The sequence below is a fragment of the Bactrocera neohumeralis genome, chromosome 3 (genome assembly GCF_024586455.1).
Source record: "Bactrocera neohumeralis isolate Rockhampton chromosome 3, APGP_CSIRO_Bneo_wtdbg2-racon-allhic-juicebox.fasta_v2, whole genome shotgun sequence".
Classification (NCBI taxonomy): domain Eukaryota; kingdom Metazoa; phylum Arthropoda; class Insecta; order Diptera; family Tephritidae; genus Bactrocera; species Bactrocera neohumeralis.
Window position 1 is genome coordinate 77,210,782 of NC_065920.1, and position 24,625 is coordinate 77,235,406.

At 36.9% G+C, this 24,625-nt stretch overlaps 1 protein-coding gene across 2 annotated transcripts; it reads left to right on the forward strand.

The window, feature by feature from the left end:
• LOC126753511 (DNA-binding protein RFXANK) lies at positions 1–24,124 on the forward strand. 2 transcript variants are annotated; one of them, XM_050465015.1, is made up of 4 exons: positions 1–89; positions 617–826; positions 1,391–2,138; positions 23,994–24,124. In XM_050465015.1, the coding sequence occupies exons 2-3, from the start codon at positions 768–770 to the stop codon at positions 2,097–2,099; spliced, it is 768 nt and encodes a 255-aa protein (XP_050320972.1). In that variant the 5' UTR covers positions 1–89; positions 617–767; the 3' UTR covers positions 2,100–2,138; positions 23,994–24,124. The 2 variants fall into 2 exon arrangements, 1 of the variants encoding a protein (XP_050320972.1); XR_007666164.1 differs by lacking the exons at positions 1–89; positions 617–826; positions 1,391–2,138 and adding an exon at positions 3,656–4,602.
• Positions 24,125–24,625: the final 501 nt, after the last annotated feature.

Genomic DNA, 24,625 nt, shown 5'->3' on the forward strand with positions numbered 1-24,625 from the left:
TTTCCAATTTGCCTCTGCACATTTTCTCTTCCGTGCGCTCAGACAACAGCTACGTCGGCGAATACTACAGATTTCTCAATTAAATTCTGGTGAGTATACACTACAAATAAGTGAAATTACAAAACTTTAGAAATTGTCAACCTATGAGCAAAAGGTATCCATTGTGTACTGCATTCGTTTGTATTAGAATAAAGTGTTTTTACAAACTGCGTTTTTGTGTTTGATGCCGGTTATGGGCGGGGAGTGTTCATCCATGGCATCGTGTTCGGATTTTTCGCTTGCTACAATGGCTTTACTTATAGCTACTACAAATGTTACCATATATGTTATGATATAAATGTGTTAATACTTTTTGTTAGTTCACATGCATTGTACAAAGTTCTATCGAAAAGTTTATATGGTCATACATAATTTTTTTGGGTGAATTGTGGGCTAAAGTGCGAAAAATGGCGCGCAGTACGCAGTTGACGTACTTGAAAGACATCACATTCTCCCTTTTAAAGCTATTTTGCTCATCTTCCGTTCTTTTCCTGCATTTCCTTTATGTGTTTGTTTTTCTTGTTTCATAGTGCTTCCAGTTTGTATTTTTCATCTGATTGTTTCCCATTCTTTGCAGTTCATTCACATTTAAGTTCGAAAAGATAGCCCAGTCCGTCTGGCTATTTCGAATTGTCGGCGCTTTTGTGTGCAGGAGTGTGAAAAAGACGGAAAATCCAAAAAATACCAACACAGCGGGGAATCGAAACAGTACAGACCTACACTTGAACATGTCTTCAGCGGCCAATTCGCCTGCGACTAATTCGAACTCTGATGACGAACAAAGCCGGTAAGTTGTAAGTTGGGGAAATTGTATTCCTCACCGTATAAGGGGTTTGTTTGATCTAAAGAGAACGTTCGGTGCTCTCACAACAAAATAAAATTTTGCCGCCGACAGCAGAGGCAAAAATTCTTTAAATGCGTTTTCTAACCAAAAATTATAAGATGAATTAATAAGGCGCAAAGGTAACACATGGTGTTTGTTTATACATATATTTATTTTATGTCATGACTTAATTTTAATGAGAAAGCGTCGGCGTTAATGAGCATTGTTCCGCAAATGTTGGCGAATACGTACCATTATGTAAAAAATTATGTTACGAAGTGTTGCCAACTATTCGTATTTAATATTCAATAACATAACTTCGAGGAAATTAATATTCTCTGTCCTTCCTTCTTTTATTTAAAATTATTTATTTGCATAATTTTATCTTTAAATGTTTTTTCTTTTGTAAAAAATTGTAAACTCATTCCCCTCGAAATATGTACTGAGCATTTGAATAAGATGTCAGGGCTATTAAATTCAGATTATATAGAAAGTTTGAAAAAATTCTTAAATATTTTTATGTTATAGATCGAAATGGCATATACAACTAAATGCGGACACACCTTCACCAAATCCAAACACACCGTTATCTACACCCACCTCATTGCATTCCAGCGCCGGTGGAGTTAGTGGTGGAGCATCAAAACGCAAAAGTGCGTTTCTTCCATATCGGCCACATGCCACTGTGCTAACAAACTTGCAGCGCGGCAATACTGAAGCAACCTTTTGCCCAGTGGAAGTAGCATTATCATTCCACGAACGTGCCGGTCAGGGTGAGATCACCGATGATCAAGTGCGTATAGAATTCGAGCGTAATGCTCGCAATATTGATTTCAAAGATGCTACTGGGTTTACTGCCCTACATTGGGCATCATACTATGGTCAGCTAGCTGCAGTACGTTTACTTGTTGATTCTGGTGCTGATGTGAATGCCGAAGCACCTGAAATGGTAACACCACTTTTGCTTGCAGCCTGTGGTGGTCATAATGAGGTGGTGCGTTTGTTGCTGGAACGTGGTGCTCGCCCTACACATATGGATATTGTTGGCAATACGGCGTTAATGTATGCCGCTGCTGGAAATCACCCACACACCTGCAACGAATTGTTAGCCAAAGATCCGGATATGACGGCAACCAATGAGAATGGTGATACCGCATACTCATTGGCTGTAGAAAATGGAGCTGTTTTGGCCCAAGCTGTGCTGGAGCAGTACTTGAGTGCGTTGTTGCTGCTTTAAAAGAGAACTATTCTCAAAAGGAATTGATTATGAAAATCGGTAAGTAATTTGCGATGTTATCTTGTTGAATATTTTAACTTTATAAGAAGTTCCTTGCATTTTGTAATTCAAAAATTAAAATAAAACTCTTAATTAAAAAATATAAGAACTGGAATAGGCAATACAAAACCTCGTTATGTTTGAAAAATACTTAATATATGTACTTAAATTTGCTTTTCATTAAAATACCCGGTAGGTAGGGCTGTCTGCAAATAAACTGTGACAGGAAGTACATTCGTTTTCCGTGGACATACTTGTAAATTCACCTCTGACGCGCCCTAAATAACAAATCGAAATGCTTTACATTAACTTGTTGGCTATAGTGACGAAGATTGTAGTGGCGTTAGCGAGAGAACCACCCATAAGTGTCACTTCCGTTTATCAGTAAAAAATGCAGACAGACGCTGTGCCCTGACACAGCATCTCGGTTCTTTTCATTCGAGCACCCAACAGTTTGAGAGAAAAAATGCTAAATATTTACGCATTCAACGACTCGTTTATAAGCATTCGCTAACAATACATATGCGATTCCAACACAACTGCATCATTATTTACATATGAGGATGCATTGACGCCTCCCCGCTGCCTCGCTACTGGATAGTGCATCTTAGGCGGGAGCTTGTATACTGCCACCACCCACATATACACACACACGTTTGCACATTGACTGTGAGATAATACAGTAATTTTAATTCATTCATTCATTTCTGCAGCCTATGCAACCGATGCTTGTTGATCCTCCCGCCCGCCAACTCCTCCAAGGCTGCATGCTAAATAGATCGTGAATTTATATATGCAAGTCTCTTTTGATTTCCTCTTACTTATTGCCTTTACGGAAACTATCTCTCATGCCTGTAATAGTGAGCGTTTTTAATTGATGAAATGAAAATTAGGCTTTGAGCAATGAAATGGACGACCGACTCGATTCAAGCAATTTTATATTGACTACGGACTTTATACAAGATAATTGGACTCCATTATACATAAGACCATGGCCTGACCATACAAAATATATAATATGTTTAATCGTGTTCGCTTTTATTTGGTGAAATTCACGCCAATTTGCTTAAGAGTTAGACTAGTTGAATGTCTGATTAAGGTCTTATATTAATAACCTTAGTATATTAATTGAAGTTAAAACCTGTATACGATATACACATAAGGCTGCTTGAAACCGTTCGCATATTGGTTTAATTTTTCCTAAGGTTGCCGACAGGTATTTCAGTTTTCCAAATGGACATAGTAGTGGTTTTAGTGCTAGTCTTATAGGATGCAGCCGAGGAGTGTTTTTAGTTGTAAATACTTCGGATACATTCTAAAATACTCCTCAAGATTAAAATATTTCAATTGTAATTATTTTTTGGTATTATTAGCTCAAGAATAAATTTGGCGTACTTTTCAAATGAGAAAGTTTTACCAGATATTTCCTCCATTGACTGTTTAATTAGACACAATCATCCGGATCCGAACTCACAAACCAAACAATATTCGCATTCGCAATTAATACCTACATATAAAAGCTGTTCGAACAAAATTAGTGGCATCAAACATCACACATATACTTTCAAGTCTGTTATGTTTACATATTTCTTCTCCTCTCTTTTGTTCGTTCACCTTTTTCCCCATCAGATTTCAAATGGTTTCTCATCAGCAAACCAAAGAGAAACTGTCTCAGCGGATTTGCTGACTGTGCTGCCGGCTTCGGTCTTTTGTCTTCAACGGCTACGGCTACGGCTCCGGCTCCGTTCAGTTTTTTACGACGCTCGCTAGTTGTTTGGTTCGAACATTCATTTAGGTTGGACGTGTTTGTTGCTGCTGCTCTTGGCCAATCGCTTCATTAGTGGAGAGGAAATTCAAAAAATTCAACTTCATTGCTAGTTGGTAGAAATATTGGCTGATTGCCACAGTCAGTCACAACGACAGCGACAGCGACAGTAAATAAGCGCAGCGAAAAAGTTGGAAGGTGTATATCAAAATACAGATACTGAAATTTATTTTATACAGAAAAAATCAAGATTAAGATATGTGAAGAATATCGGTAAAATAAATATTAATATACATAAAATTGCAAGTGTAAAGCAAGCGAAACACATATACCAAAAAGATATAGATAAACTACTTGTGCTGTGAAAATTCAATTCCAAAAATTTGAAGTAATAACAGAACACGGAACGAAAAAATTCGCTACGCAATTTATTATGTGTATATACCAACAGTGCGCGATATTCAGAAACTAACATCAGAAAGCAAAAGGAAGTGCGTGCGCTTTTACTCCATTTACAAATTGGACATTACAAAATTTCATTGTAATATATCTCAAAAGAATTACCAAGGTCGTTGAAAATCTTTCTATTCACAATTAAATGCTTAAAGAAAACTTGTGTCAAGACAGTAAAAAGGTACGAATCGACTTAGCCAAAGCAGCAGTAGTTCACGTCGTGCTTTCAGCATCTAGCAAGAAAACGTAAGTTAACTTTTCCATACGTTTTTGCCGCTCCTTACTAGTGTACTCTATATTTTGACACCTTCCTATGAGTAATTATAAGTATATCTGTAAGTGTCGTATATCTTGTGCAATCATGGCTTACAATGTAATACTTTTCTTCACTTGCCGTAAATATGTACAGCGGCATTAACGCTTTATTTGGCTTTGCGGAAAATGCTCGTCGTACTGTCAAGAACTAACATCTGTACATGCAAAATATACATTTGTGTATACTACTTGCCATTTGTGTGCTTCATACTCTTTGTATATTATATCAAATGCCACCCTAATGAAAAGAAAGTGCGAACGCAAGCGCCTCAAGGAAGGAAAGACTGAAAAAAATTGAAACTCTATTCTCATTTGCGGGTTTTCAGTGGCTTTTAGTTGAATTTCACGATGTGATAGGCGGTTATGGTTATATGCGAAAGGAAGATGCAATACGTTCCCACGAAGTAGTTAGGCGCCTTAAACAAAAACCTAACTTTTGTAGTGTTTAAATTATGTATGTATTAAAAGCAAAGAAAATACAAATTTAGCCTTTGATTTCATCTTCATATTCGTGTTAAAAATGGAGGTAACTTGAATTGTAAGTTAAAAGCTTTTCCAGGAAAGTTTTTCTTTTTTCAAAATTTAAACAATTAAAACCAGTTTGAATTATTGCTATATTTTCGCACAGTCTCCTTGATTTGCTTCATCACACTCAACGATTATTTGTTTATAATTTGAGGTCTTTGTTTTAAATCTGAAAATTTAGATCAGCAAATACTAAACAGTCGTGAATGCAACACCTAACTCACCCATGCTGCCTTCTTACTTTGTTTAATTAATTCATTTTGTGTTTGGTTTGTACTTTATTTGTTTACAGCTGCCTCTGTACAATCTATAGTGTAGATATAAATACCTATTGCTTAGTGTGTATATCGTATCTATTTTTCACCTGTAGCCTCAAAACATTTGTTATTATTATTTAACATACACTTTATATCTAATATGTACTGTTCTTCTTCAATGCAGTCCACTTTAATTAGATTGATCACGAAACAGAGCTATACAACCGGACCCCTTCGATCCCCTTACGTATATAGATGTAACGCCTCTGCTAATGTTATTAGCTTTATATGTGTATGTGCATTTCATTTTGCTACGTTCTTTTTCCTGCACTTTGGTATGTGATATAGTTTTTGTTGTTTGTTCCTCTTATTTAGCTGGCGCTGAGTTTGCTCTGCTCATTATGTATTACGCCTTCGTTTATTTCGTTCGTCGACTGTGCTGTTTTGCCGTTTTGTTGGCCTTTCGGTTGATTGGTCGGTCACAGCGTAAAAAGCAAAAAGTCGCTTCGCAGCGGCAGCAGCGGTTGTTGGCTTTTCTGTATTGCTGCATTTTTACGTTTCTCTAAAAGAATGCCAACAGTGGCAAAACACATGCTTGTCATATGTATGCGCATGTGGAGAACGAGCAAACGAATAAATAAGTCGCGAATAGAAGAGATTTTTGCAAAGCGTAAGAGAAGAAACACATTTTAAAGTGAATTGGATTTAATGAGGATTCGCGTTGCCAATGTCTGCTATTTTAGATTGCAAATTATTATTTTTAAGTTGACAATTGATCAACTGTTGGATTTTTCGCTTGAAATATATATATTATATTTTGACAAATTCAGTATGTTTTTTTTGGTATGTATATATCTTTGTTTATTTGAATACAAAGACGCTTTAGAGCCAGTTTGTTCCTAACGAAAATATTTTTCAGTTTACATGTGACAATTTCTTGTTTACATTTTCATGATTTTGTGTGATTTACAACCTATTCGTAATCGGCAGCTGATTCTGTCCTTATTGGTTAGAATATTGGCAAATAAGAGTTAAAACACTTTCTATTACGATATCGACACAACTTTGCAATTAAAATATAGTTAAGCCCACAGTGATGGCTAACCATAAGGTAATAAGGCAAGCAATTTATTGTGCCTAGAGTTGGCAACGCAATGTTGCTTGGAACCTAATAAGAGTTCCAATTCCATTCTCTTTTCAGTTCGTTAATTTAAAATTTCTCTCAACTCACTCTCTTAGTTGTATGAGGGGAATGATTTATTTTGTATCTTTATTAGCGTATCTGCGCGGGCAAAATAGCACTGTAGATACGTGTGTGCGTGTACAAAGGTGTGTGTTGTCGCGCACACTGAGACCGTGTGTAGTGGTTGAAATATCTCGTTGGCGTACGAAATGCGTCGACGTACGAATAACAAATTTCATTCAGTACTGGTTTCTGGGGGAAATTAAGCGCTAAATAGAGTACACAGATGAGCAGAAACAAAGTTATAGTAAAACTAACGAACAGACGACGGCAACGACGACGATGACGACGAAGCGAATGAGCGTGTTGTATATGTTCCACTCAAGTTCGTTCTTATTTTCACTACTATTTTTTCTTGTATTCGTTAATTTAAAATTAGTTCGCCGACCTCCCTACCAACCAAGCAACGACCGATTGGCCTGGTCTTCGTCACAATAAAATCGAGACAGGGCGCAAAGAGCGTGTGAAGGTGCATATAAAAAGTATTCAAACTGAAAAGAAAACGCACAGGAAATACTACTCGAATCTTACTACTACACACACATCCATGGATATGTACATATGCACATCATGTGTATGTACATACATATATGGCTATGTATGGCTGGCATGACTGCTTGTGGGCACAAAGTAATGGAAAGGTCGTTCAAATGGAATTTTTCTTGCAATTTAAATTTGTTCGTCTTCATTGCTGTCTTCCGTCTGTTGCCTGCTTTGGAAGTTGTTGTGGCAGCGGTTGACGTAGACGCTAATATTGGTGGCAGCAGCGCCATTATATTTATTTAGCGCATGTCTGCTCTGCATCTGTCAGCGCAGTGTATATAGTTCGTATGCGACGCTGGCCGAATAATTTGAGGATGTAGCTAACTTTTTTTTTGGGTTAAAGATATAAAAAGTTTACCTATATTTTTTAGGTATTTGAGTAGACAGATGTTTTGACAGGTGTCATATATACAGATGTAAAAGCCACCAATAGGACTGCACGCATTTAACAGGCCGCAGTAGAGAGTTTGAAATTAATATGCAACACTTTTCTTCTTCAAAGGTTTGACTGATTAAAAGGATAAAATATGGAAGAAATATTTCTTACTGAAGTGGAAAGCATATTCCAAACGCAAGATAATGTCAAATCATCTTTTGTTTTTTGAGAATTGTTAAAACTATTAAGGACCTCAACTAACTGTCTAAAAGAAAGGATTTTTCGGAATTGTAAAAGTTGGGTTCCATCGAAGTTTTTGGCAATTACATTCCCACATCAACGTTTCAACACAATTTACTTGTAATGTAACTTGTAGAACATATTCTATTTCTCTAAGCTTCTATTCTAAGTTCCATAATTCTTGAAGCTCTTCTACAATATATTTCCTTTCTCCAGATTCCCATTCTACATTCTAAAATGCATCAAACTTAAAATGTGTCTTCTTACACATCGAAAAAGTGAATATAATTTCACCGAAATGTGGAAATAATAATTTTTTTTTATTTTATTGCAAAGCTACATTTTGTTGTTGCAGTGCATCTGAATTATATTCCCTGTTTATATTTAGAGCCCTCCCACACGTTTTAATGGTTTCCTCCAGATGCTGGAAGTGTTGCTACTTTGTAGCTTTTATTGTCAAAAAGGAAGAATATCTATTGCCCGTTATAACTGTGCAGTACAACTTTGTTGCATCTGTCGGTTTAAACGTTGCACGTGCTCATGAAAATATCGAAATAATTAAAAATATGAATTTACATTTTAGTGCTTTTACAAATATACGTAGATATGTAAATATGTATATAAATATATATACTGACCTTTTTTAATACTAATCACTTTAATAAATATGTATTTATGTTTGCATTTTTAAATGGCGTCTGTGTGCCATGCATATACATACATATACTCTATTGAGTTTTGTTTTGCTTAGCTGTTTCTGTCGCTTTATTTTGTGTTGGGTACTGTACGTAGAACCATGTTGTTTTTCATTTCGAAAATATGCTGCATTCCCAGCCAATGCATTCAACAAACAGCAAGCGAGCTAGCGAGGCAATTCCAATAGCGCAGCCAGGCCAATCGACGTCAACAAACCGAGCGACGACCAGCCGAGCATCGAAACAAACAATGGTGCAACCAGCTTAACTGGTGGCATCTGGTATACTACATACATAAACCGTACATATGTACTACGTAGATGGTGATGATGAAGATGATGACGATGATGATGTTGTGCATATATCAAGAAAAACAAAGCTGCAGCGTTGTGCCAGTTTATTTGTTGCAGTCGTCGAGCTCGAGAGCTGCGTTGCATCTGTTTTCTCCGGTGTTCGTTGCAGCCGGCATCTGAAATGTTGTTGACATCTTTGTTGATATTTTCGCCTGTTCTCTCCATCTCTCTCCTGCACACTCCATTGCTCTGTGTTGCGGCTGTGCTGCCTTTTCGAAATTATTTTCTCTTTTACAAACCTATTCGTTTACCATCTGCTTTCGCTCTTTGCATTTGTGCATTTGTTTTTATTGCATTTCTAAAATTTTTTCTCATTGGATATGCCATTGCATCCAAATGTCAATAATAATAATAACAAAAATAACAACAACATTGCCATTGCCTATTTTAAGGTGTTTGCCTTTTCCGTTGTGCATCTTTTCTATACATATTCTTCCTGCTTTTTTGCTTTTGTTTTGATTTAATTTGCTGTACAGTTGCATACATAAAAATACATACAAATGAATGTATGTATGCATACAAGCGTGCGTGCATGCGTGTAATTAAAGAAACAGCATTGACTTTACTTAGATCTATAACACAAAAGAAGGAAACTTTGATATTTTTTGATAACTTACTATATTTTAAGCTTCGAATTAGAATACGTCTTGAGTTTCTTAAAGAGGCGTTGAAAAGTTTTAGGTGCCCATGGAGTTGATGGTGGTTAACTTGGTAAAATATTAGTCAGTTTCAGTTACTACCGTGGAAACGCAGCTTTGGACTTGGAGGTTAAATTTGACTTGGACTGCCAAAAACAAACTATATTTTCACGACTTCTAAAACAAATCTTTATTAGGGCTTTTAAAATAAGCTTCTGGGCCAATACAAGCATACCAATGCTTCAACCAATTTTCCAATTTCACTTCTTATAAGCCTCGGCTGGGATGCGTCTTTCGGTAGATTTTTGGACAGTTTTGTCACTAAATGATATAAATGATTTCTATCGCCACTTCTCGACGACGTTTTTTCTTTTGATAGGGTACTAGAATTCACACGCTTCATATCCAAAACATTAACCAAAATGTCTTAAGTCGATCCATAAGAAATGTTGATATTCTGTACTATCTCCCTGATGCCAATACTCTGAATTTCAAGTACTGTTTGTCTAACTTTCTCGATATTTCCGTCATTAACAGAGGTGGGTGGCTCAAAAGCAAGTTTTCGATGACTTTACGACCTTCATTGAATGCTTTTTGCCATTCATATATTTTTGTGTTCGTGATAAAGGAGACTCTCCGAAACAATTCTGCAACATTTTGAACGATTCTGTAACAGTTATTCCATTGGAAACAGAAAATTGATTGTGGTAAAAATATATCGACTAATTTTCTGTATTTTTGATGGTGCCTGATATTGCCCACAGACCCGACTATTGTGGGAACGTGGACTTAAAATACGTTACAAAAATAAGAAATCAGCTAAGGACTTGCATTGAGCCAACAAAAACTTCCAAGTTCTCTCAAACTGAATGAAGTATCATTAAAGTTTGAAAAAACTCCCGAATAAATGAGCGTGTCTTGCAGACATACTATAAATGAAACAACTGAGACACTCTTGTATTTTCGATTATCTTTCTGAATATATCTTTATTTGTATATACATATGTACATACATATGTATTGAAGTATATGAAAGTATCCTCAGTAGTGAGATGTCGTTTTTTTCCATTTTCTTTCGTCAAACTTAAGTTTTTAATTTCGTTTGACAGCGTTTAACAGTCACGTTCCGTTAGCGATGCTTTTCTCTATTCTTCCTTGGCTTTATTAATTTCACTGTCAACAACTGTCGCAATAATTAAATTTAGTAACAATGTCAATTTGTCTGCTTTATTGATGATGCTACGGACGAAGGAGGGTAAAAAGTCTTGCGACAGTTCTTAACTTTCGAATTCGCGTTTTTCTTTTTTTCAATTCGGCGGATAATTCATTAAACTTGTTTTTGTGTTTTTTTTTTTTGTTTTAGGTTTATTACTTGATAATAGAAAGTTATACATAGAAAATGGAAACATATTAAGATCATATTGGCGAGCACAAACATTTATATTGGTTTTAACTCGAATGAAAAATCGGCAACCACACTCTTCTTATCAAGTTACTTGGGTTTCGTTGAGTAAAACATGGCCTATTTCTATAATTTTTATTCACACATAAAACGAAATATTTTATACAAACTTTTTACTATTCCAAATATATGTACATACATATTATAAAAATATTTTGTGAAATTTTTTAAAGTAAATATTCAGAACTCCATGTTGTCAGCAGAACTTCTTACAGGATCACACGAAGTAAAAAGAGCAAGCTTTCAAGGCTGTCTCTCCAAAACTATTATTAAAGTTGAGAATTTAAGATAGTATTCTATATATGTTTTAGAATTAAATGAGTTAATAAAAACAAGCTTTTTTGAAGCCATGAAAGCCATGTAACCCCTTATGTGCCCTCATCTAGTAAAAGCCTAAAAAAGGCTACTATCTGAAAACTGTCGGTTTAAAAATTGAGTATGTTATTTTTAAAACTATAAACTATCGAAACATGAAAAAAATAATGTCACACTGGGTGACTCCCATAATAATACAGAAGCTTTTCTAACACTGAAAGAAATACTAAAATGATACTGGAAGTATTATGATTTGTGACAAGTCGAAATTGAGAATCTCAAGTATTGCCTATTCTATTAGCAGTCGTATAACTAGCTGTGTACATATAAATAACTGCTGAACAATTTCTGATTTCTGACACCATACATGCCCCCGCCCCCGAAAAGATTTCACACCATGTTCATGTGATCGATTTTAAAATGGGTTGTTGAACTTATTTGAATGTTAAGTCAGCAGTAGCGGTGGTGAGGGTAGCGCGTAGATGCCACCATATATTGGATTTTTCTGAACAGTGGATACCATCCACTCACACACACATACGCACGCAAGAACATGTGTGAAGTAATGCTCTTATTTGCCCTGCTACTTTGGCATGCCAATACGGCCATGCTGCAATGGCTCGAATGTCAGTCACACATATACATACATACATTTACTTTTGAACATATGTACATATGTATAATACTTGTGAGTATTAAAGTTGCGCTGATGACGGCGATGATGTGAAAGATGTGTTAAGCATGGTTTTGCTTGTATGATTATTTGTAACAAAAGCTTTCTTCAACTTTGTTGCTTTTGTTGTTGATAAATGTAATACTATTTAATATTTGTCATTGTCACTAACAACAACAAACCGCAGCGCATACGCGTTGAGCAAGTTGACGATAGCTACGACGACGACACGATGACACTTGCTTATTTTCTTCACACAATTCCAGCTTACACTTGCAATGTCATGTCAGCTATGCGTTGTCTGTCCATGTGTAAAATGTTGCTTGTGTTGCTTTTAAAATGCTCATGCGAGTATTAAGAAAAGTTTCCCTGCGCTATGTTACTACTTATGTACAAGCTTACGTCGTTTTTTCGTTGCTGCTATTTTGACAGTTGTTGCTGTCACAGCTTTCAGAATTATTACAGACAAGCGGTAGCAGCGCAACCTGCCTGCCCTTTGCTGTGTGGAAATCAATTTTCCACTCTCTCATCATCATCATCATCATCACTGTCATACCCTCACACCGTCACACCACTCCCTTTTTGATTTTATGTTGCTTAAATTGATCTCGGTGTTCGGTGGTGCGTGCACGCCAGTGACCCCTTCCCAGTTACTACAGATCTCTACGCATGTGTCTGTATGGAATCCGCTATGTGAAAGTGAATAAAGAAGCAATGAGCGAGGGCCCCAACAGCCAGCTACACCCAAATTGCCCTTATAAAGCTTTCATTATATGACAATATGGGAATTTATTTATATTCCTAGGTCTCCGTTGGCGTGATGAAGGGTTAGCTTTTGGTTGCTGTGTTGCGAGAACTTTCAATTCACCAGTCACCATTTACTGTTACTCATAGTTTTAATTTAGCTGCTCTATTTTGTAATTAGTTTAGTTGGTACTAAATGTTTCTTTGGTGCGCGGGGAGTGGTTCACTCGCGTTTAACTTCCGTTCAAATTCGCTTCCTCTACGACCGCTTTGCTTCGTATATGCGAAATGTTATGTATACCCATAATGCGAAAGTTATACACGTTTTACAACAACATCATTTACTCAACGGTACCACTCCCAGTTCTTGACATAACGGGTATAACTTGGTTTGTTTGTTTGAAAGCCTACTGTGCTGTCGGTCGGTCGGTCGGTCGGTCGGTCGTTCGTTACTCGGTTTGTCTGTCTTTGGCTTGCTCGTCTACAGCAGCATAACGCCTTGTCTGCTACGCGGTTGTGGGTGTGAGTGTGTTTATGAGACACGTAAAGTGCGGCTGAAAAGTGGGTGGCTGCCTGTGGGAGTAGTCGTTGATGAGAGGTCGTCGGTGGCGAAGGCGTTGCAATGTCGTACGGTGGGTGACTCCTACGCTTTGAACTTTGAAAATTGATTTGTAGCTGCTAAAAGGCTCGGCTGCTGTTGTTGTTTTGGCGTGCTTTGGTGTTGACAGTCACTTGCTGCGAGTGCATTAAAGCGACCGACCTCAACGCGCGCTTCATTAAAATTACTTCATTCGCACACGACCACACCGACACTCGTATCGATATACCGTTATGTGGACCTGTACTGTGTATCGCATTTAGTTGATTGGTTGTGGGTTTCTTTTAACGCCTCTTAGTTTATTTTTCACTTGCATTTCTCAATATACATTCTTAGTGGTTTTATAATTAGATTTCATCGTTGTAATGAGTTTTTAACGTGATTTTAAGATATTTTTTTTTTTTGTAGTTGGTTGGTACTGCCTACAAGTGTCATAAGTTATTAAAACATGTTGATTAGATTTATTCGTAATGTCATTGTTGAGAGCTCCGCTAATTGATTTATATTAAAGATCAAAAGTTTCGGCGTCGGTTTCTAATATTTGGTATACTGTGTGTGTGTGCTATCATTATTAAAGTTTTTATTACAACGCCATCTTTAATACATTAGTAAAAGTTTTATTATAGAATTCAAGGCCCTTATTATAAGAGTTTAACTTAGTATTAATAATAAACGAAAACTAAACAGCCAAAAATAATACACTTAAACTAAAAATAACCGGCAACAACCGTTGTTTGTTTTTAATACTTATTTCGGGGAAGCGCCAAATATGCTTTGGAAATCGTTACTATTCAAGAGACTGAGTGTAGTAAAACATATTTTTTTATATCATTATTGTTTGTTTTGAGGTTAAGTCGCTAAAATATCAAAATTTGTAATGGGTAAGTGAACAACCACTGAAACGGTTAAAAAATCATATTAGATTTGCATAAAAAAGGTTAATCTTTGCGCGAAATCAGATAAATAGTTGGAAGACACTATTGCACAATAAAAAAAAATATTGGTAAACATGGTAAACATCAGACTGTTTAAAATTTGTCACGACCAGGCCGATCAAAGCGCCTTACTGACACTGAAGTGCGATCAATAGTACAGGAAGTAAAAACAAATCCAGCTTTAAACGCTGTTCAAATATCAAAAGATATAGCGGAGACATCGGGTAAACCAGTAAGTGCCAGTACAATAAGGAGAACATTGCACAGAAGCGGTTTGCATGGACGAGTACTATGCCAAAAGCCCTATACATCAATGGCGAATCAACAGATGAACTTGGAATTTGGAAAAAGTATACAAACTTCTGGAAAACTCGAAAAATTCGAAATATTTGAATCGAAAAAAAACCCTCCTAAAATTTGGCGTTCCAAAAATAAAGCACGGTGGAAAATCGGTAATGGTCTGAGGCTGTATGACAGTATCTGGTGTTGGGAATTTCGTTTCTATTGAGTCCACGATTACCAAATTGGATTATTTCAACATTTAAAAAAAATAACGTTGCTCAAAGCATTGACCCAGACATTAATCCTATCGAGCATCTGTGGGAGCCCCTTGACCGAAAAATCAGGCAGAAGGACATTTCAAGCAAGGTCTACCTAAATAAGGCTTTGATTGAAGAATGGAGCAAAATGACCCCAGAATTTACAAAAAATGTTGCAGAATACATGCCTAGAAGAGTAAGTGAGGAAGGAAAGTAAACAAAATAGTAGAATGAATATTAGTTTAGTTTATATACATAGATTTTAACTTTACATAACTCTGTTTACTTTTTTCTGACGCAAAAAAACGAGAGTATTTTTAGTTTAAGTGAATTATTTTCGGCTGTGTTTAGTTTTCGTTTATTATTAATACTAAGTTAAACTCTTATAATATCGGCCTTGAATTCTATTATTATTGTATTAAAGATGGCGTTGTAATAAACACTTTAATATTGATAGAATTGCTGTTTACTTATTTTTGACGCTCACAGTATGTCTTGTGATAGTTAAAGGCGTTTATACCCTGAACATGGTTTATTAAGTTTGTAATATCAAGTAGGAAACATCGCAAACCTTCTATTTATATATATCTAATTTATAGATATAACGAACTGAATCGATTTAGTTGTTATTGCTGTTGTAACGGGTACCTAATCCCCGTTAGGATGGTAAGGACTATAGGGAGAGGGGTGTCAGATGTGTAGTGTTAGCAGGGCATGTAAAGAAGTGATTAGTGTTATGCGGGGACTCGTTGCACGCTGGACATACATATGTATGTAGTATGTTTGATATGTCAGGGTCGATTCTAGGTAAGTAAGAGTTTAACCTGCTATAGTATACAGAACGAAGCTGCGCACGAGTGACTTTCGATTCTCGGCAACTCAAGTCTTCGTCTGCAATGGGTGGTAGTTTGACTCCAAGTACGCCATTCACTGAAAGGGAGTCGATGAAGGTGTTAATGGCTCCACTTTGAGTGGCGGTCAGTGCATGATCTTACTTGGACAGTAGTGAACTTTAATCCTTTGTAATACCAAACAATTCCTTAAAATTGATCACTCATAAATCGAGGAAGTGTTTTAAGCTTAATATTAATCCCAGCCACTTCCCAGGTTCGTCGAAGGTATGCCAACCGAGTTATTGACGAATGCTGGCTAATAGAGAAAAAAAAAGAGTCGAAATGATTCCATCCCGCCCGCCTACCTATAGGTTTGGCAAAAAGCGTCTGAGAAAACAATTTATCGCATTGCATCTGAGTCTATTGGATAGTATTCAGTCCAAACATCCAGTATTACGGTGGGATGAACTTTGCTCAGAGCAAGTAAAGCAAAGAATCTCTGGCGTCCCATTTTGAACCAGAAGGATCTCCCAGCAGTACAAGTTGTGGCCGTTGACGTGTGCTTGCTCAGCTCACGGGAGGTCTATAGAGCTCACGAGACAGCGGAATACCGACTCGTTTGTAATTGGATGCAATTGAACTAATGATGCCTTTCACAACAAGTGTAATAGGTAAGAAGCTTGATGCTAATGCTAAAGATGTCATGTCACTCCTTGAATAGCTGTGAACACCCAGTGAGCTAGCTCAAGGCCAGTATCGAAGTGAATGCACAACTCTGCGGAGTAGTACATATACTGCTGCATTGATGACAGCCCCCTCCGCTTGAAATACACTACTTGTGGTCTGGTAGCCTGAAACTAGGGTGGACGGAGAGCTCTAGACAGAAGACTACCTTCTACCGTCTCTTCTAAATTCGATTCATCTGTGATATTGAGGAAATTTCGATGATTGGTGTCGAGTTAACAGTTCTTGGCTGGATAAAAATCCAGGTCCAGTTACTTAGACCCGACTGTTGTGGGAACGGCTATAACGCCTTTGCCCCACCCGCAGACTGTGTGCCTTGACTTCGAATCCAATTTATTAATAAAGCTGGCTTTCCTTCGCCAGGCCTCCGCCAGAGTCTTAGCAACATGCTAGTTTTATCTTATTCGTGGATGATCGATTGTCTGGTATTTTTGCATGTCTTGCTTCCGTTTTCGAGACGATCATTTCTTATTTTGTTAATTGTGCTAATATTTTGTAATTGTAGTAAGGGTTGGTTAGTTCAACGCCCTAACATCGTTAATTTTGCCTTGTGATTTTGGCTTTGACTTGACGCTGTTGCACTTTGTTCCTTTTTTATTGTTTTGTTCTACTTTTTTCTCATAGGTTGTGTTGACGCAAAGTCTCAGCGTCAGTTTTGTCCAGTCTAGACTTATTAAAAATGTTATGAAATACATATACACTTTCTATAAGAGCAGAGTCTGCTGATTTACGAACCCGTTTTTTTAATTTTTTGTTGTTTTAATATTATTATTTTTATATTCCTTATACATTGCATATCGCGATATGTTGTTGCAGTACCGCATAATTTTCCTAAAAGAGCATCGAATCCCTTATATAAACACCAATGACAAAAAGTTGAGCAGTAATTCCTTGAAAACATTTCCAACACGTTTTTTTTTGTAATTCACCAATTCAGCAACACAGTACGCTTTTGGCGCCAATTTGTGCCGCATCTTCGAAAACAAAGTCATGGTAACGCCAAAACAAATAATAAGAGAATACATGCATACAAACATATGCAACTACATATATGTACATATGTACATACACATATGTGCATATATTGTTGATGTCTGCGGCTGCTGCTGTCCTTCATCGAGTTCAAAGAATTCCTTACTTCAAAGGCCTTAAGTCCTCAGCGTTCCTTGAACCCATTTTTCAAAGTCATTTATAAAAGTAACAAAAACAGAGCGCAATGGCAAAAAAGTAGCATACCAAATCAGACAGACAGACAGCCAAAGAGACAAAAGAACTAATCAAGACTTTGTATGGATAGCATAGCATGGATGGCATAACTTACCTATGCGGCAGAGCCAGACAAACATAGTGTAGTCCTCGTGGGAAGGAATTTCATGGCGTGTTATTTGCAATGCCTGTGAACTCCGCCTTCAAAATGGGCAATGCGCTGCATACCGCATTTCATATAGGCACAACTAACCGTACGCGCATCATCATAACAGGAAAGCAGTGCTGTGTGCTGAAGATCGCGTATGCTTAAACGACTGTGTGTGTGTGCGATCGTATGCGTACGCTTGTGCTTATGCATGTGTGGCATTTAGATTTGTGCGCGTTAAAGTATGCTTTATAGTAGAACTAATCGGAATCATGCGTTCGCTGGGCGATCTTGCAGTCATTGCCTTCGCCGCGGCAATGATTGCAAACAACACAACACAGCTTGATGTGCTTGATCTCCTGGTTTGTTGTACGATTTTCTTATTTTGATCGCGCTCCTGCGCCGTTGGTATGGAGTTGGAGCGGGCATTTATACAATTCATGGATTCCATGAACGAATTCCTTTATGCGCGACACATACACACACACTATGTTGTTGTTGTTGCATTGCTGTTGAGTTGTTGCAACCGCTGCTGCAGCTGCCGCGCTCCAACTACACTTTTTCTTATTTCTTGTTTACGTCGTATATGCCTACCGGTGCGGTTGTTGTTGTATTTGGTGTTGTTGGAGGTGGTGATGCTGCTTTAAAAAGGCAATAGACTTCTTGGAATGCCAAAGTTGTTTACTTGTGTTTTGCAGTGCTTTTTCCGCTTGCCATAAGCGTGCATAAATTCGCTTCATCTGATACTAGGCCTAAACGGCACTCGTATGTACATACATATGTATGCTTGTAGTTATGTGTTTTTATACAAGCGTACGCGCATAGTTTTACGACTTGCTGATCCGCCTGGTATTAATGGATTTATATTACCATAAACTAAATAATTTTTGCATGCTTCGTTTGCGCTTCGGCACTGTTAATTAGCTTTGATACGCCACCAGAGTCCGTTTACCTTATGCGATCTATAAAAATTGGGTATGGGACGACGCTTTTATCGTTTTTTTTTCATATTTTCGTATTATAATTTTTATTGCTACCTTTTTAATTGCAGCGTTAGTTCGAAGTCGTCTTTTGCAGTTCCGCAATTTGGTATATATTTTTAATGCTATTTCGCTGTTCTTTCCCCCTTTTCAGACTTGATAAGTTACTCATTAAATATATCGCGTGCACTTTGCATTTGTCTCCATTTTTTCCATCTGGCATTTTTGCGGTTAACACAGCGCGCTGGCGGTCTAGCCAGCCAGGGCTCCCCTACTTTATTTATATCGAGTTAGTTATATTTTTAGAAGGTCTTCTTATTGCGTTATTCGAGTATGAAAAATTAAACTATTAAAACTGTGCACCTTAATACCGCCGCTCCATAGTGGGTATAATTATCATTAAGCAACATGCTTGTGGCCGCTCATCAAAAAGGGGGAAGTTGATTTTCCAGTACTCCACTTGGCTTACTATAGTTTATGTTTCAATGCTGCCACACGCTAAATAGCATAATGCTGTCAATGCGCAAACGTCGTTGACCCTTCTGCACATGTGCAGCATATTCCTAGCGCTCAAATCGCTTTGCTTGTAGTTGCCGGCGTTGCTTCATGATTTTGTGCTTTGCATGCATGACTCTTTGCAATTTTTTCACCCCTTTGGTTGTGCGACTTTTGCTGCTATTTTTAGCGCTATTGCAACATAGTATTAAGTAAGAAGAAGTATGCAAAAATGTCTAACGAGAAATATAAAATAGTTGATTTTAGAACCGCCAACTTTTGCAAAGAAGAAGCTACTGCTGGTCCAATATTGTAAGCCGTTACCAGTTTATAAACGTGCAGAATTAAAGCAGGTAGATCGAACTGCTTGCGATAATCCGAGAGTTTGTTACGGCGTGCCAGTTTCTATAATAACTTCGAATATTATTGTCTTTGGATTGTTACAGGTTACAATTGTCGCTTACAAAGGATGACTCACACATGTCCTGTGGTTTGGCAATTTACTTTCTACCTAAATTTCTGAGAACCGAGGAAAGTAACAGATTCAATGTGCTCTTATTGTCCATTGTCAGCATTCGTTTCGAATTTTTCCCACACGATGTTTTTCGTTGAGGAATGTGTACGTACAACGTTCTTTACATATGTATGTATTCACAAGTGTATACACACAATGCAATCAATTACCGTTCCATGGTCAATACCAAAAATATGTTGCGAAAATTCCTCAGTCATTGCATGTGTGTCCACAAGAAACACGTTTTTCTGCACACCACGATCATTTGGCTTGGCTTAATGGAAAAGTATGCGGAAAACCGTTAAATCGGCACAGCGTGTGCGCGCAACGCCTCTTCCGAAGTGTAGTGAGTTGTGAAATACGAAGTACAATAAAATTTTTATATGATCAAATTTGACCCGGACTGAAAAAAATAATACAATTTCACACGTATTTTAATACTTGAGGCTTTATAATACAAAATAGGGTCTGAGTCAATACAATCATGGGAACATCCAAATTACCATGTACCCGTTCTACGACTGGTTTTGGATTGCCTTTAAGGAAATATTCAAGTTCCTGAATGTATACTTCAAAAATCGTACTAAAAAAATTACTAAAAAGGAGTTATACGTGGAAGAAATCAGAATATCCCGGTGCTGGAATGAAAATGAAGGATTCCTCAGAATGGGATTGTGATGACCTACAGTGTCTTCAGGAATTTTGGTTGTTTCGGTTTCGGCTCAGTTTTGAGGCGTCGCTCGCTACATTATTAGGCAGCTCCGAGGTCATGTTCATAAAGCCACATCGCGCCAATAGTAATGATTCATTTGATGAATGTAGGGTTATCTCTTACAACCTCTACTGGACGTAAATTCTGAAAAATATGCAGGTTTTTTCGTACATGTCTAGCAATGAAATGCATTATAACCGAAACAGTAAACAAAATGTGTTGAGTTGAGACCTTACCTCATCTTACCTTATTTTCTAGTTTTGAAAAAATTTTACCACTCCTTTCTTCGATTAGCCAATACATCTAAGACATCTAGTCGATTCGGAGCTTCTGGCTCCTAAATGTATACTACGCAAGTTATTTATTACTCATACTAGCAGACAGATTGTTATCGATATCCAAGTTTGCGTCTACCTAACTGAATACCTTCCGCCCTCTGCCCCGCTGGTGAAGCTTACACCCATATATGTATGTAGGGTAAGCAGCATGTATCTATACATTTGACAATCTCTGTGCGAGCATTAAGTCGGATCGGAGCACATGTATAGAGACGTACACGCATATACACATAGAAATGTGGTTGTACCTGACCAACCAACCAAGTCTTCGTCCCACAAGAATTCTCAGAATTCTTGACAACATTCCATGGCGTGGAGTGGTCTACCAAGCGTGCTTTTGCTAACACACAAACACACCCACATACATACACACAGGCATGCGCTTCGGCACCAAACACTACCGCTATCAGCACCTTCTATACACCAAACTCGTTGCGTCGTTTGCACATCTCATCGTCGCGTTCGACGACGACATGAACTTGGTGTCTTTGATCGCTGATCATTAATACGCGTGCGCGCACAGAAAATTAGCCACAAAAAATGCAAAAGCGCGATGATCGTCATGCGCGCAAAGATAATTATCAATTCGCCTTTTTTTTTGTTGTGTGTGTGTGCCAGTCAACCTGTGGGGTGGAGAGCCCCACAAAGTATACGCGGTGCTGTGCTTGTAGTATATGCCCCGCCAAAAATGTAAATAAACCTGTGGCGGCGCCTTGCCGTTGCTGATTGTTTTTGTTGTTGTTGGCGCTACAGTGTTTCTATTAAAAATTGGATAAATGGTGGGAATTTGTAGTTTAAATTAATTTTTGGTTTGAGAAAAATATATTTTGAAATATGGCGGCTCATTTTTGAGTTTGTTATATTTTCGAATCTGAAAACTACTTCGCAACCTTGGATTTTCGATTTCTCTAGCATTAAAAATTTATAATTGAATTTTGTTTATTTAATTTTTATTAAAAAACAAATGAAATAAAAAGGCTTTTAATTATTTTTATAATTAATTTTTGATAAATAAGATAAAAATATATGTACATAAATAAAATAAAATGCTATAATAAGACAAAAAACAGTAAAAAATAATAATTTGACCAAAATGGAGGACGAAGTAAATTTAATTACTTATTTAATATTTTTTTTTATTTCTCAATGGAATTAAAAATGTAATTTTTCATTTTTAAATTCATTATTCGGGAATAGAAATTTTAAATTTATTTTGAATTACGATTTTCGGAGTAAAAAATATTAATTGAACTTAAATTCAATTATTGCTTTAATCATTGCAACCCTGATTGCATCTACAATAACACAATTTTGCTTGTGAATATTATGTAAAGTTCGAATTTTAAGTAATGAAACTTTATTCCGTTTATTCCGACAATTTTTATGCTCCTTTTATGATTATTTAATGTTGTTGTTTACCTTAGTATTCCAACTGCAGTTGTATATTTTCCCCCACACGCCCTGGCTTTGATGTCACTGGGCGTTATGCTCACTTCTGCTTATTTATTTACATATGCATATACATATGTTTGTATGTATGTGTGTGCAATGTTTTTGCTGTTGAGTTCACGTGTGTTTTTTTTTTACCTTTTCCCTGTCATTCACTTCAGTTTTCGCTGTCATGCAATATTGTTTATTATATTCACTCAATATACATATGTATGTATACATGTGTATGTGTATGTTTATTTAATTCATTTTTTATTTTTATATGTGATTCTGTTATGCCTTTCATATTCGCATTCGCTTGTTTTAAACAAGCCCTTCAACTGGTTGCCTACAACAACTGCAGTGCCCATGCGAACACACATAGAAATGTACATATGTATGTCTGTATGTTTGAGGTGTATTAAAAATATGCTCACCAAAGTCAGTCATTATCATGTTATGCTTCACACACATGCACAAAGCTACAAAAACAACATTGGCTTTATCATTATCAACGACGCCGGTTAACTTCATTATGGCGTTTGTACAACGACCCAATGCTGGAAATGTGCCTTGTGTTATTTGCCTTGCCTCCTTGGCTTTGGAACAGCAAAACAACCCGCCGTGGCATGGAAGTTTTTTGGAGGGAAAAAATCTTGGCGTCGTTTTTCAAGTTTTGCTTTGTGCCGTCTTTTGTTTTTGTCAAAGTTGCTCTGAACGATTATTTTGTTTTCATTTTCTGCAGTTCCTCTTTAATGTTTTAAGTTTTTTTTGTATTTTCGCAGTGCTTGGCTTCATATCTTTGACGTTGGTTTCTGTTGGATTTTCGCTTGTAAAGATGGTTATTCGAAATGTGTAGTCTTTGAGTAGTATTTTGAGTAATAATTCAATTTTAAATATTTGTTGCTTTACATATAACTCTCTTTGAGAAATCGTTGGTGATTTTAAAATGGTTATAAAATTTTAAAATACTTCAAGCGCCTGATTGTATACTTCGCAAATTGTCATGTAAATTTGATTATTATTATATCCACTGAATTTGATTGGAAAAATAGGAGGACTCAGTGTAATCGGCTCCCAAAACTATAAACGCGTTTTTCTCGAAACACTTCATATTCGATGAGGAAAAAATCTCCGAAACGATTGGACCAATCGTATTGAATTTTCACACAATCTTCTTAGATATGGCTTAGATGTCAGGTAACGATCGAAAGAACAGATTTTTTTTAATAATAATTTCAATTGTTAAATCGCTCTGGGGTGTAATTTCTTTCACAAAAAGGGATTTTTGTTGGAGAAACCTCCATTTTGTCAAAAATCAAAATATCGATTTCACCTTCGATCTTCAATATTTAAAATATATGTATATATGTATGTACATATGTATTTTTTTTTGGGTTTGAGATAATTTAAACATAAAAATGTTTCTCACCGCCAGATACTTTTTCGGATTTCCACCTGGAGATCGTCTACGGTATCAAAGGATATCACATATTTCAAAATTATTCGTTGATTGTTTAAGTAAATTTAATTCTGTACTTTATTTTTATTTATTTATTAATTAAAACGGCTCTTAAAAAATTCTCGAAAAAACACGTGTGCCGTAAAGCACACTTTCTTTCCCCCATACCCCCATCGTTTTTGCTACTCTTCCGGCGTTAACACATCCGTTTTATCTATTCTAACTGTTGTCATTTGTGATTTTCAGCTTTCACATTTTATGATTGGACTTGGATTTTATGCTCACAGTTTCGCTAAAATTTTTCGTATTTTCCTTTTTCTTTACAGTGTCACTAACAGCAACAACAACAGCAATATACGCAATAACGCAACATTCCTTTCGCTGAAGTGAGTTGAGCGCGCCGCTGAGCATAATCGAAGGCCGTAAAGTCGATGGCATAAAGAAGGAAAGAAGGCAAGTAAAATAGAAAACATTTGACCTCAGTTGTATGTAGACGATTGTTGTTCACTTCGGAAGCCGGCATATAGTAGTGTATTGCCAGAGTTGGTAGCGTTGCGCGTAAAGTCTGATACCAAAGTAAAAATACCGAGCTCAAAAAGGATGCTATAAAAATAGCATGCAATAAAAACAAAGAAGTAGAAGATACATATGCGGAAAAGCAAGCAAATATCAAGAAAATAGCAAGCAAACACAGCGGCAGCGGCATTAACAAAATCAACAACACATTGTTAACATTTAGTACAGTGTTGCACAAAGTTGAAGGCTTGCGTTGTGCTGCGCTGTGTTGCGTTGCGTCTTCAGCAGCAACAGCAGCTCAGGTTTACACTCATTAGCGAGGCAGCACACGCTTCTTTGGCTTCATTTCCCTCGAAATAGTAAGCAAAAGAAATCTAAAGTCAACAATCGAAGACACCACCACCACCACCACTGCTACCGGCCGACAACGAAAGAATACCGA

Excerpts from the sequence above, each read along its gene's own strand:
- LOC126753511 (XM_050465015.1), top strand. The coding sequence starts at position 768 with ATGTCTTCAGCGGCCAATTCGCCTGCGACTAATTCGAACTCTGATGAC. Across the intron at positions 827-1,390 it reads TCTGATGACGAACAAAGCCG|ATCGAAATGGCATATACAAC; the intron begins GTAAGTTGTAAG and ends TTTATGTTATAG.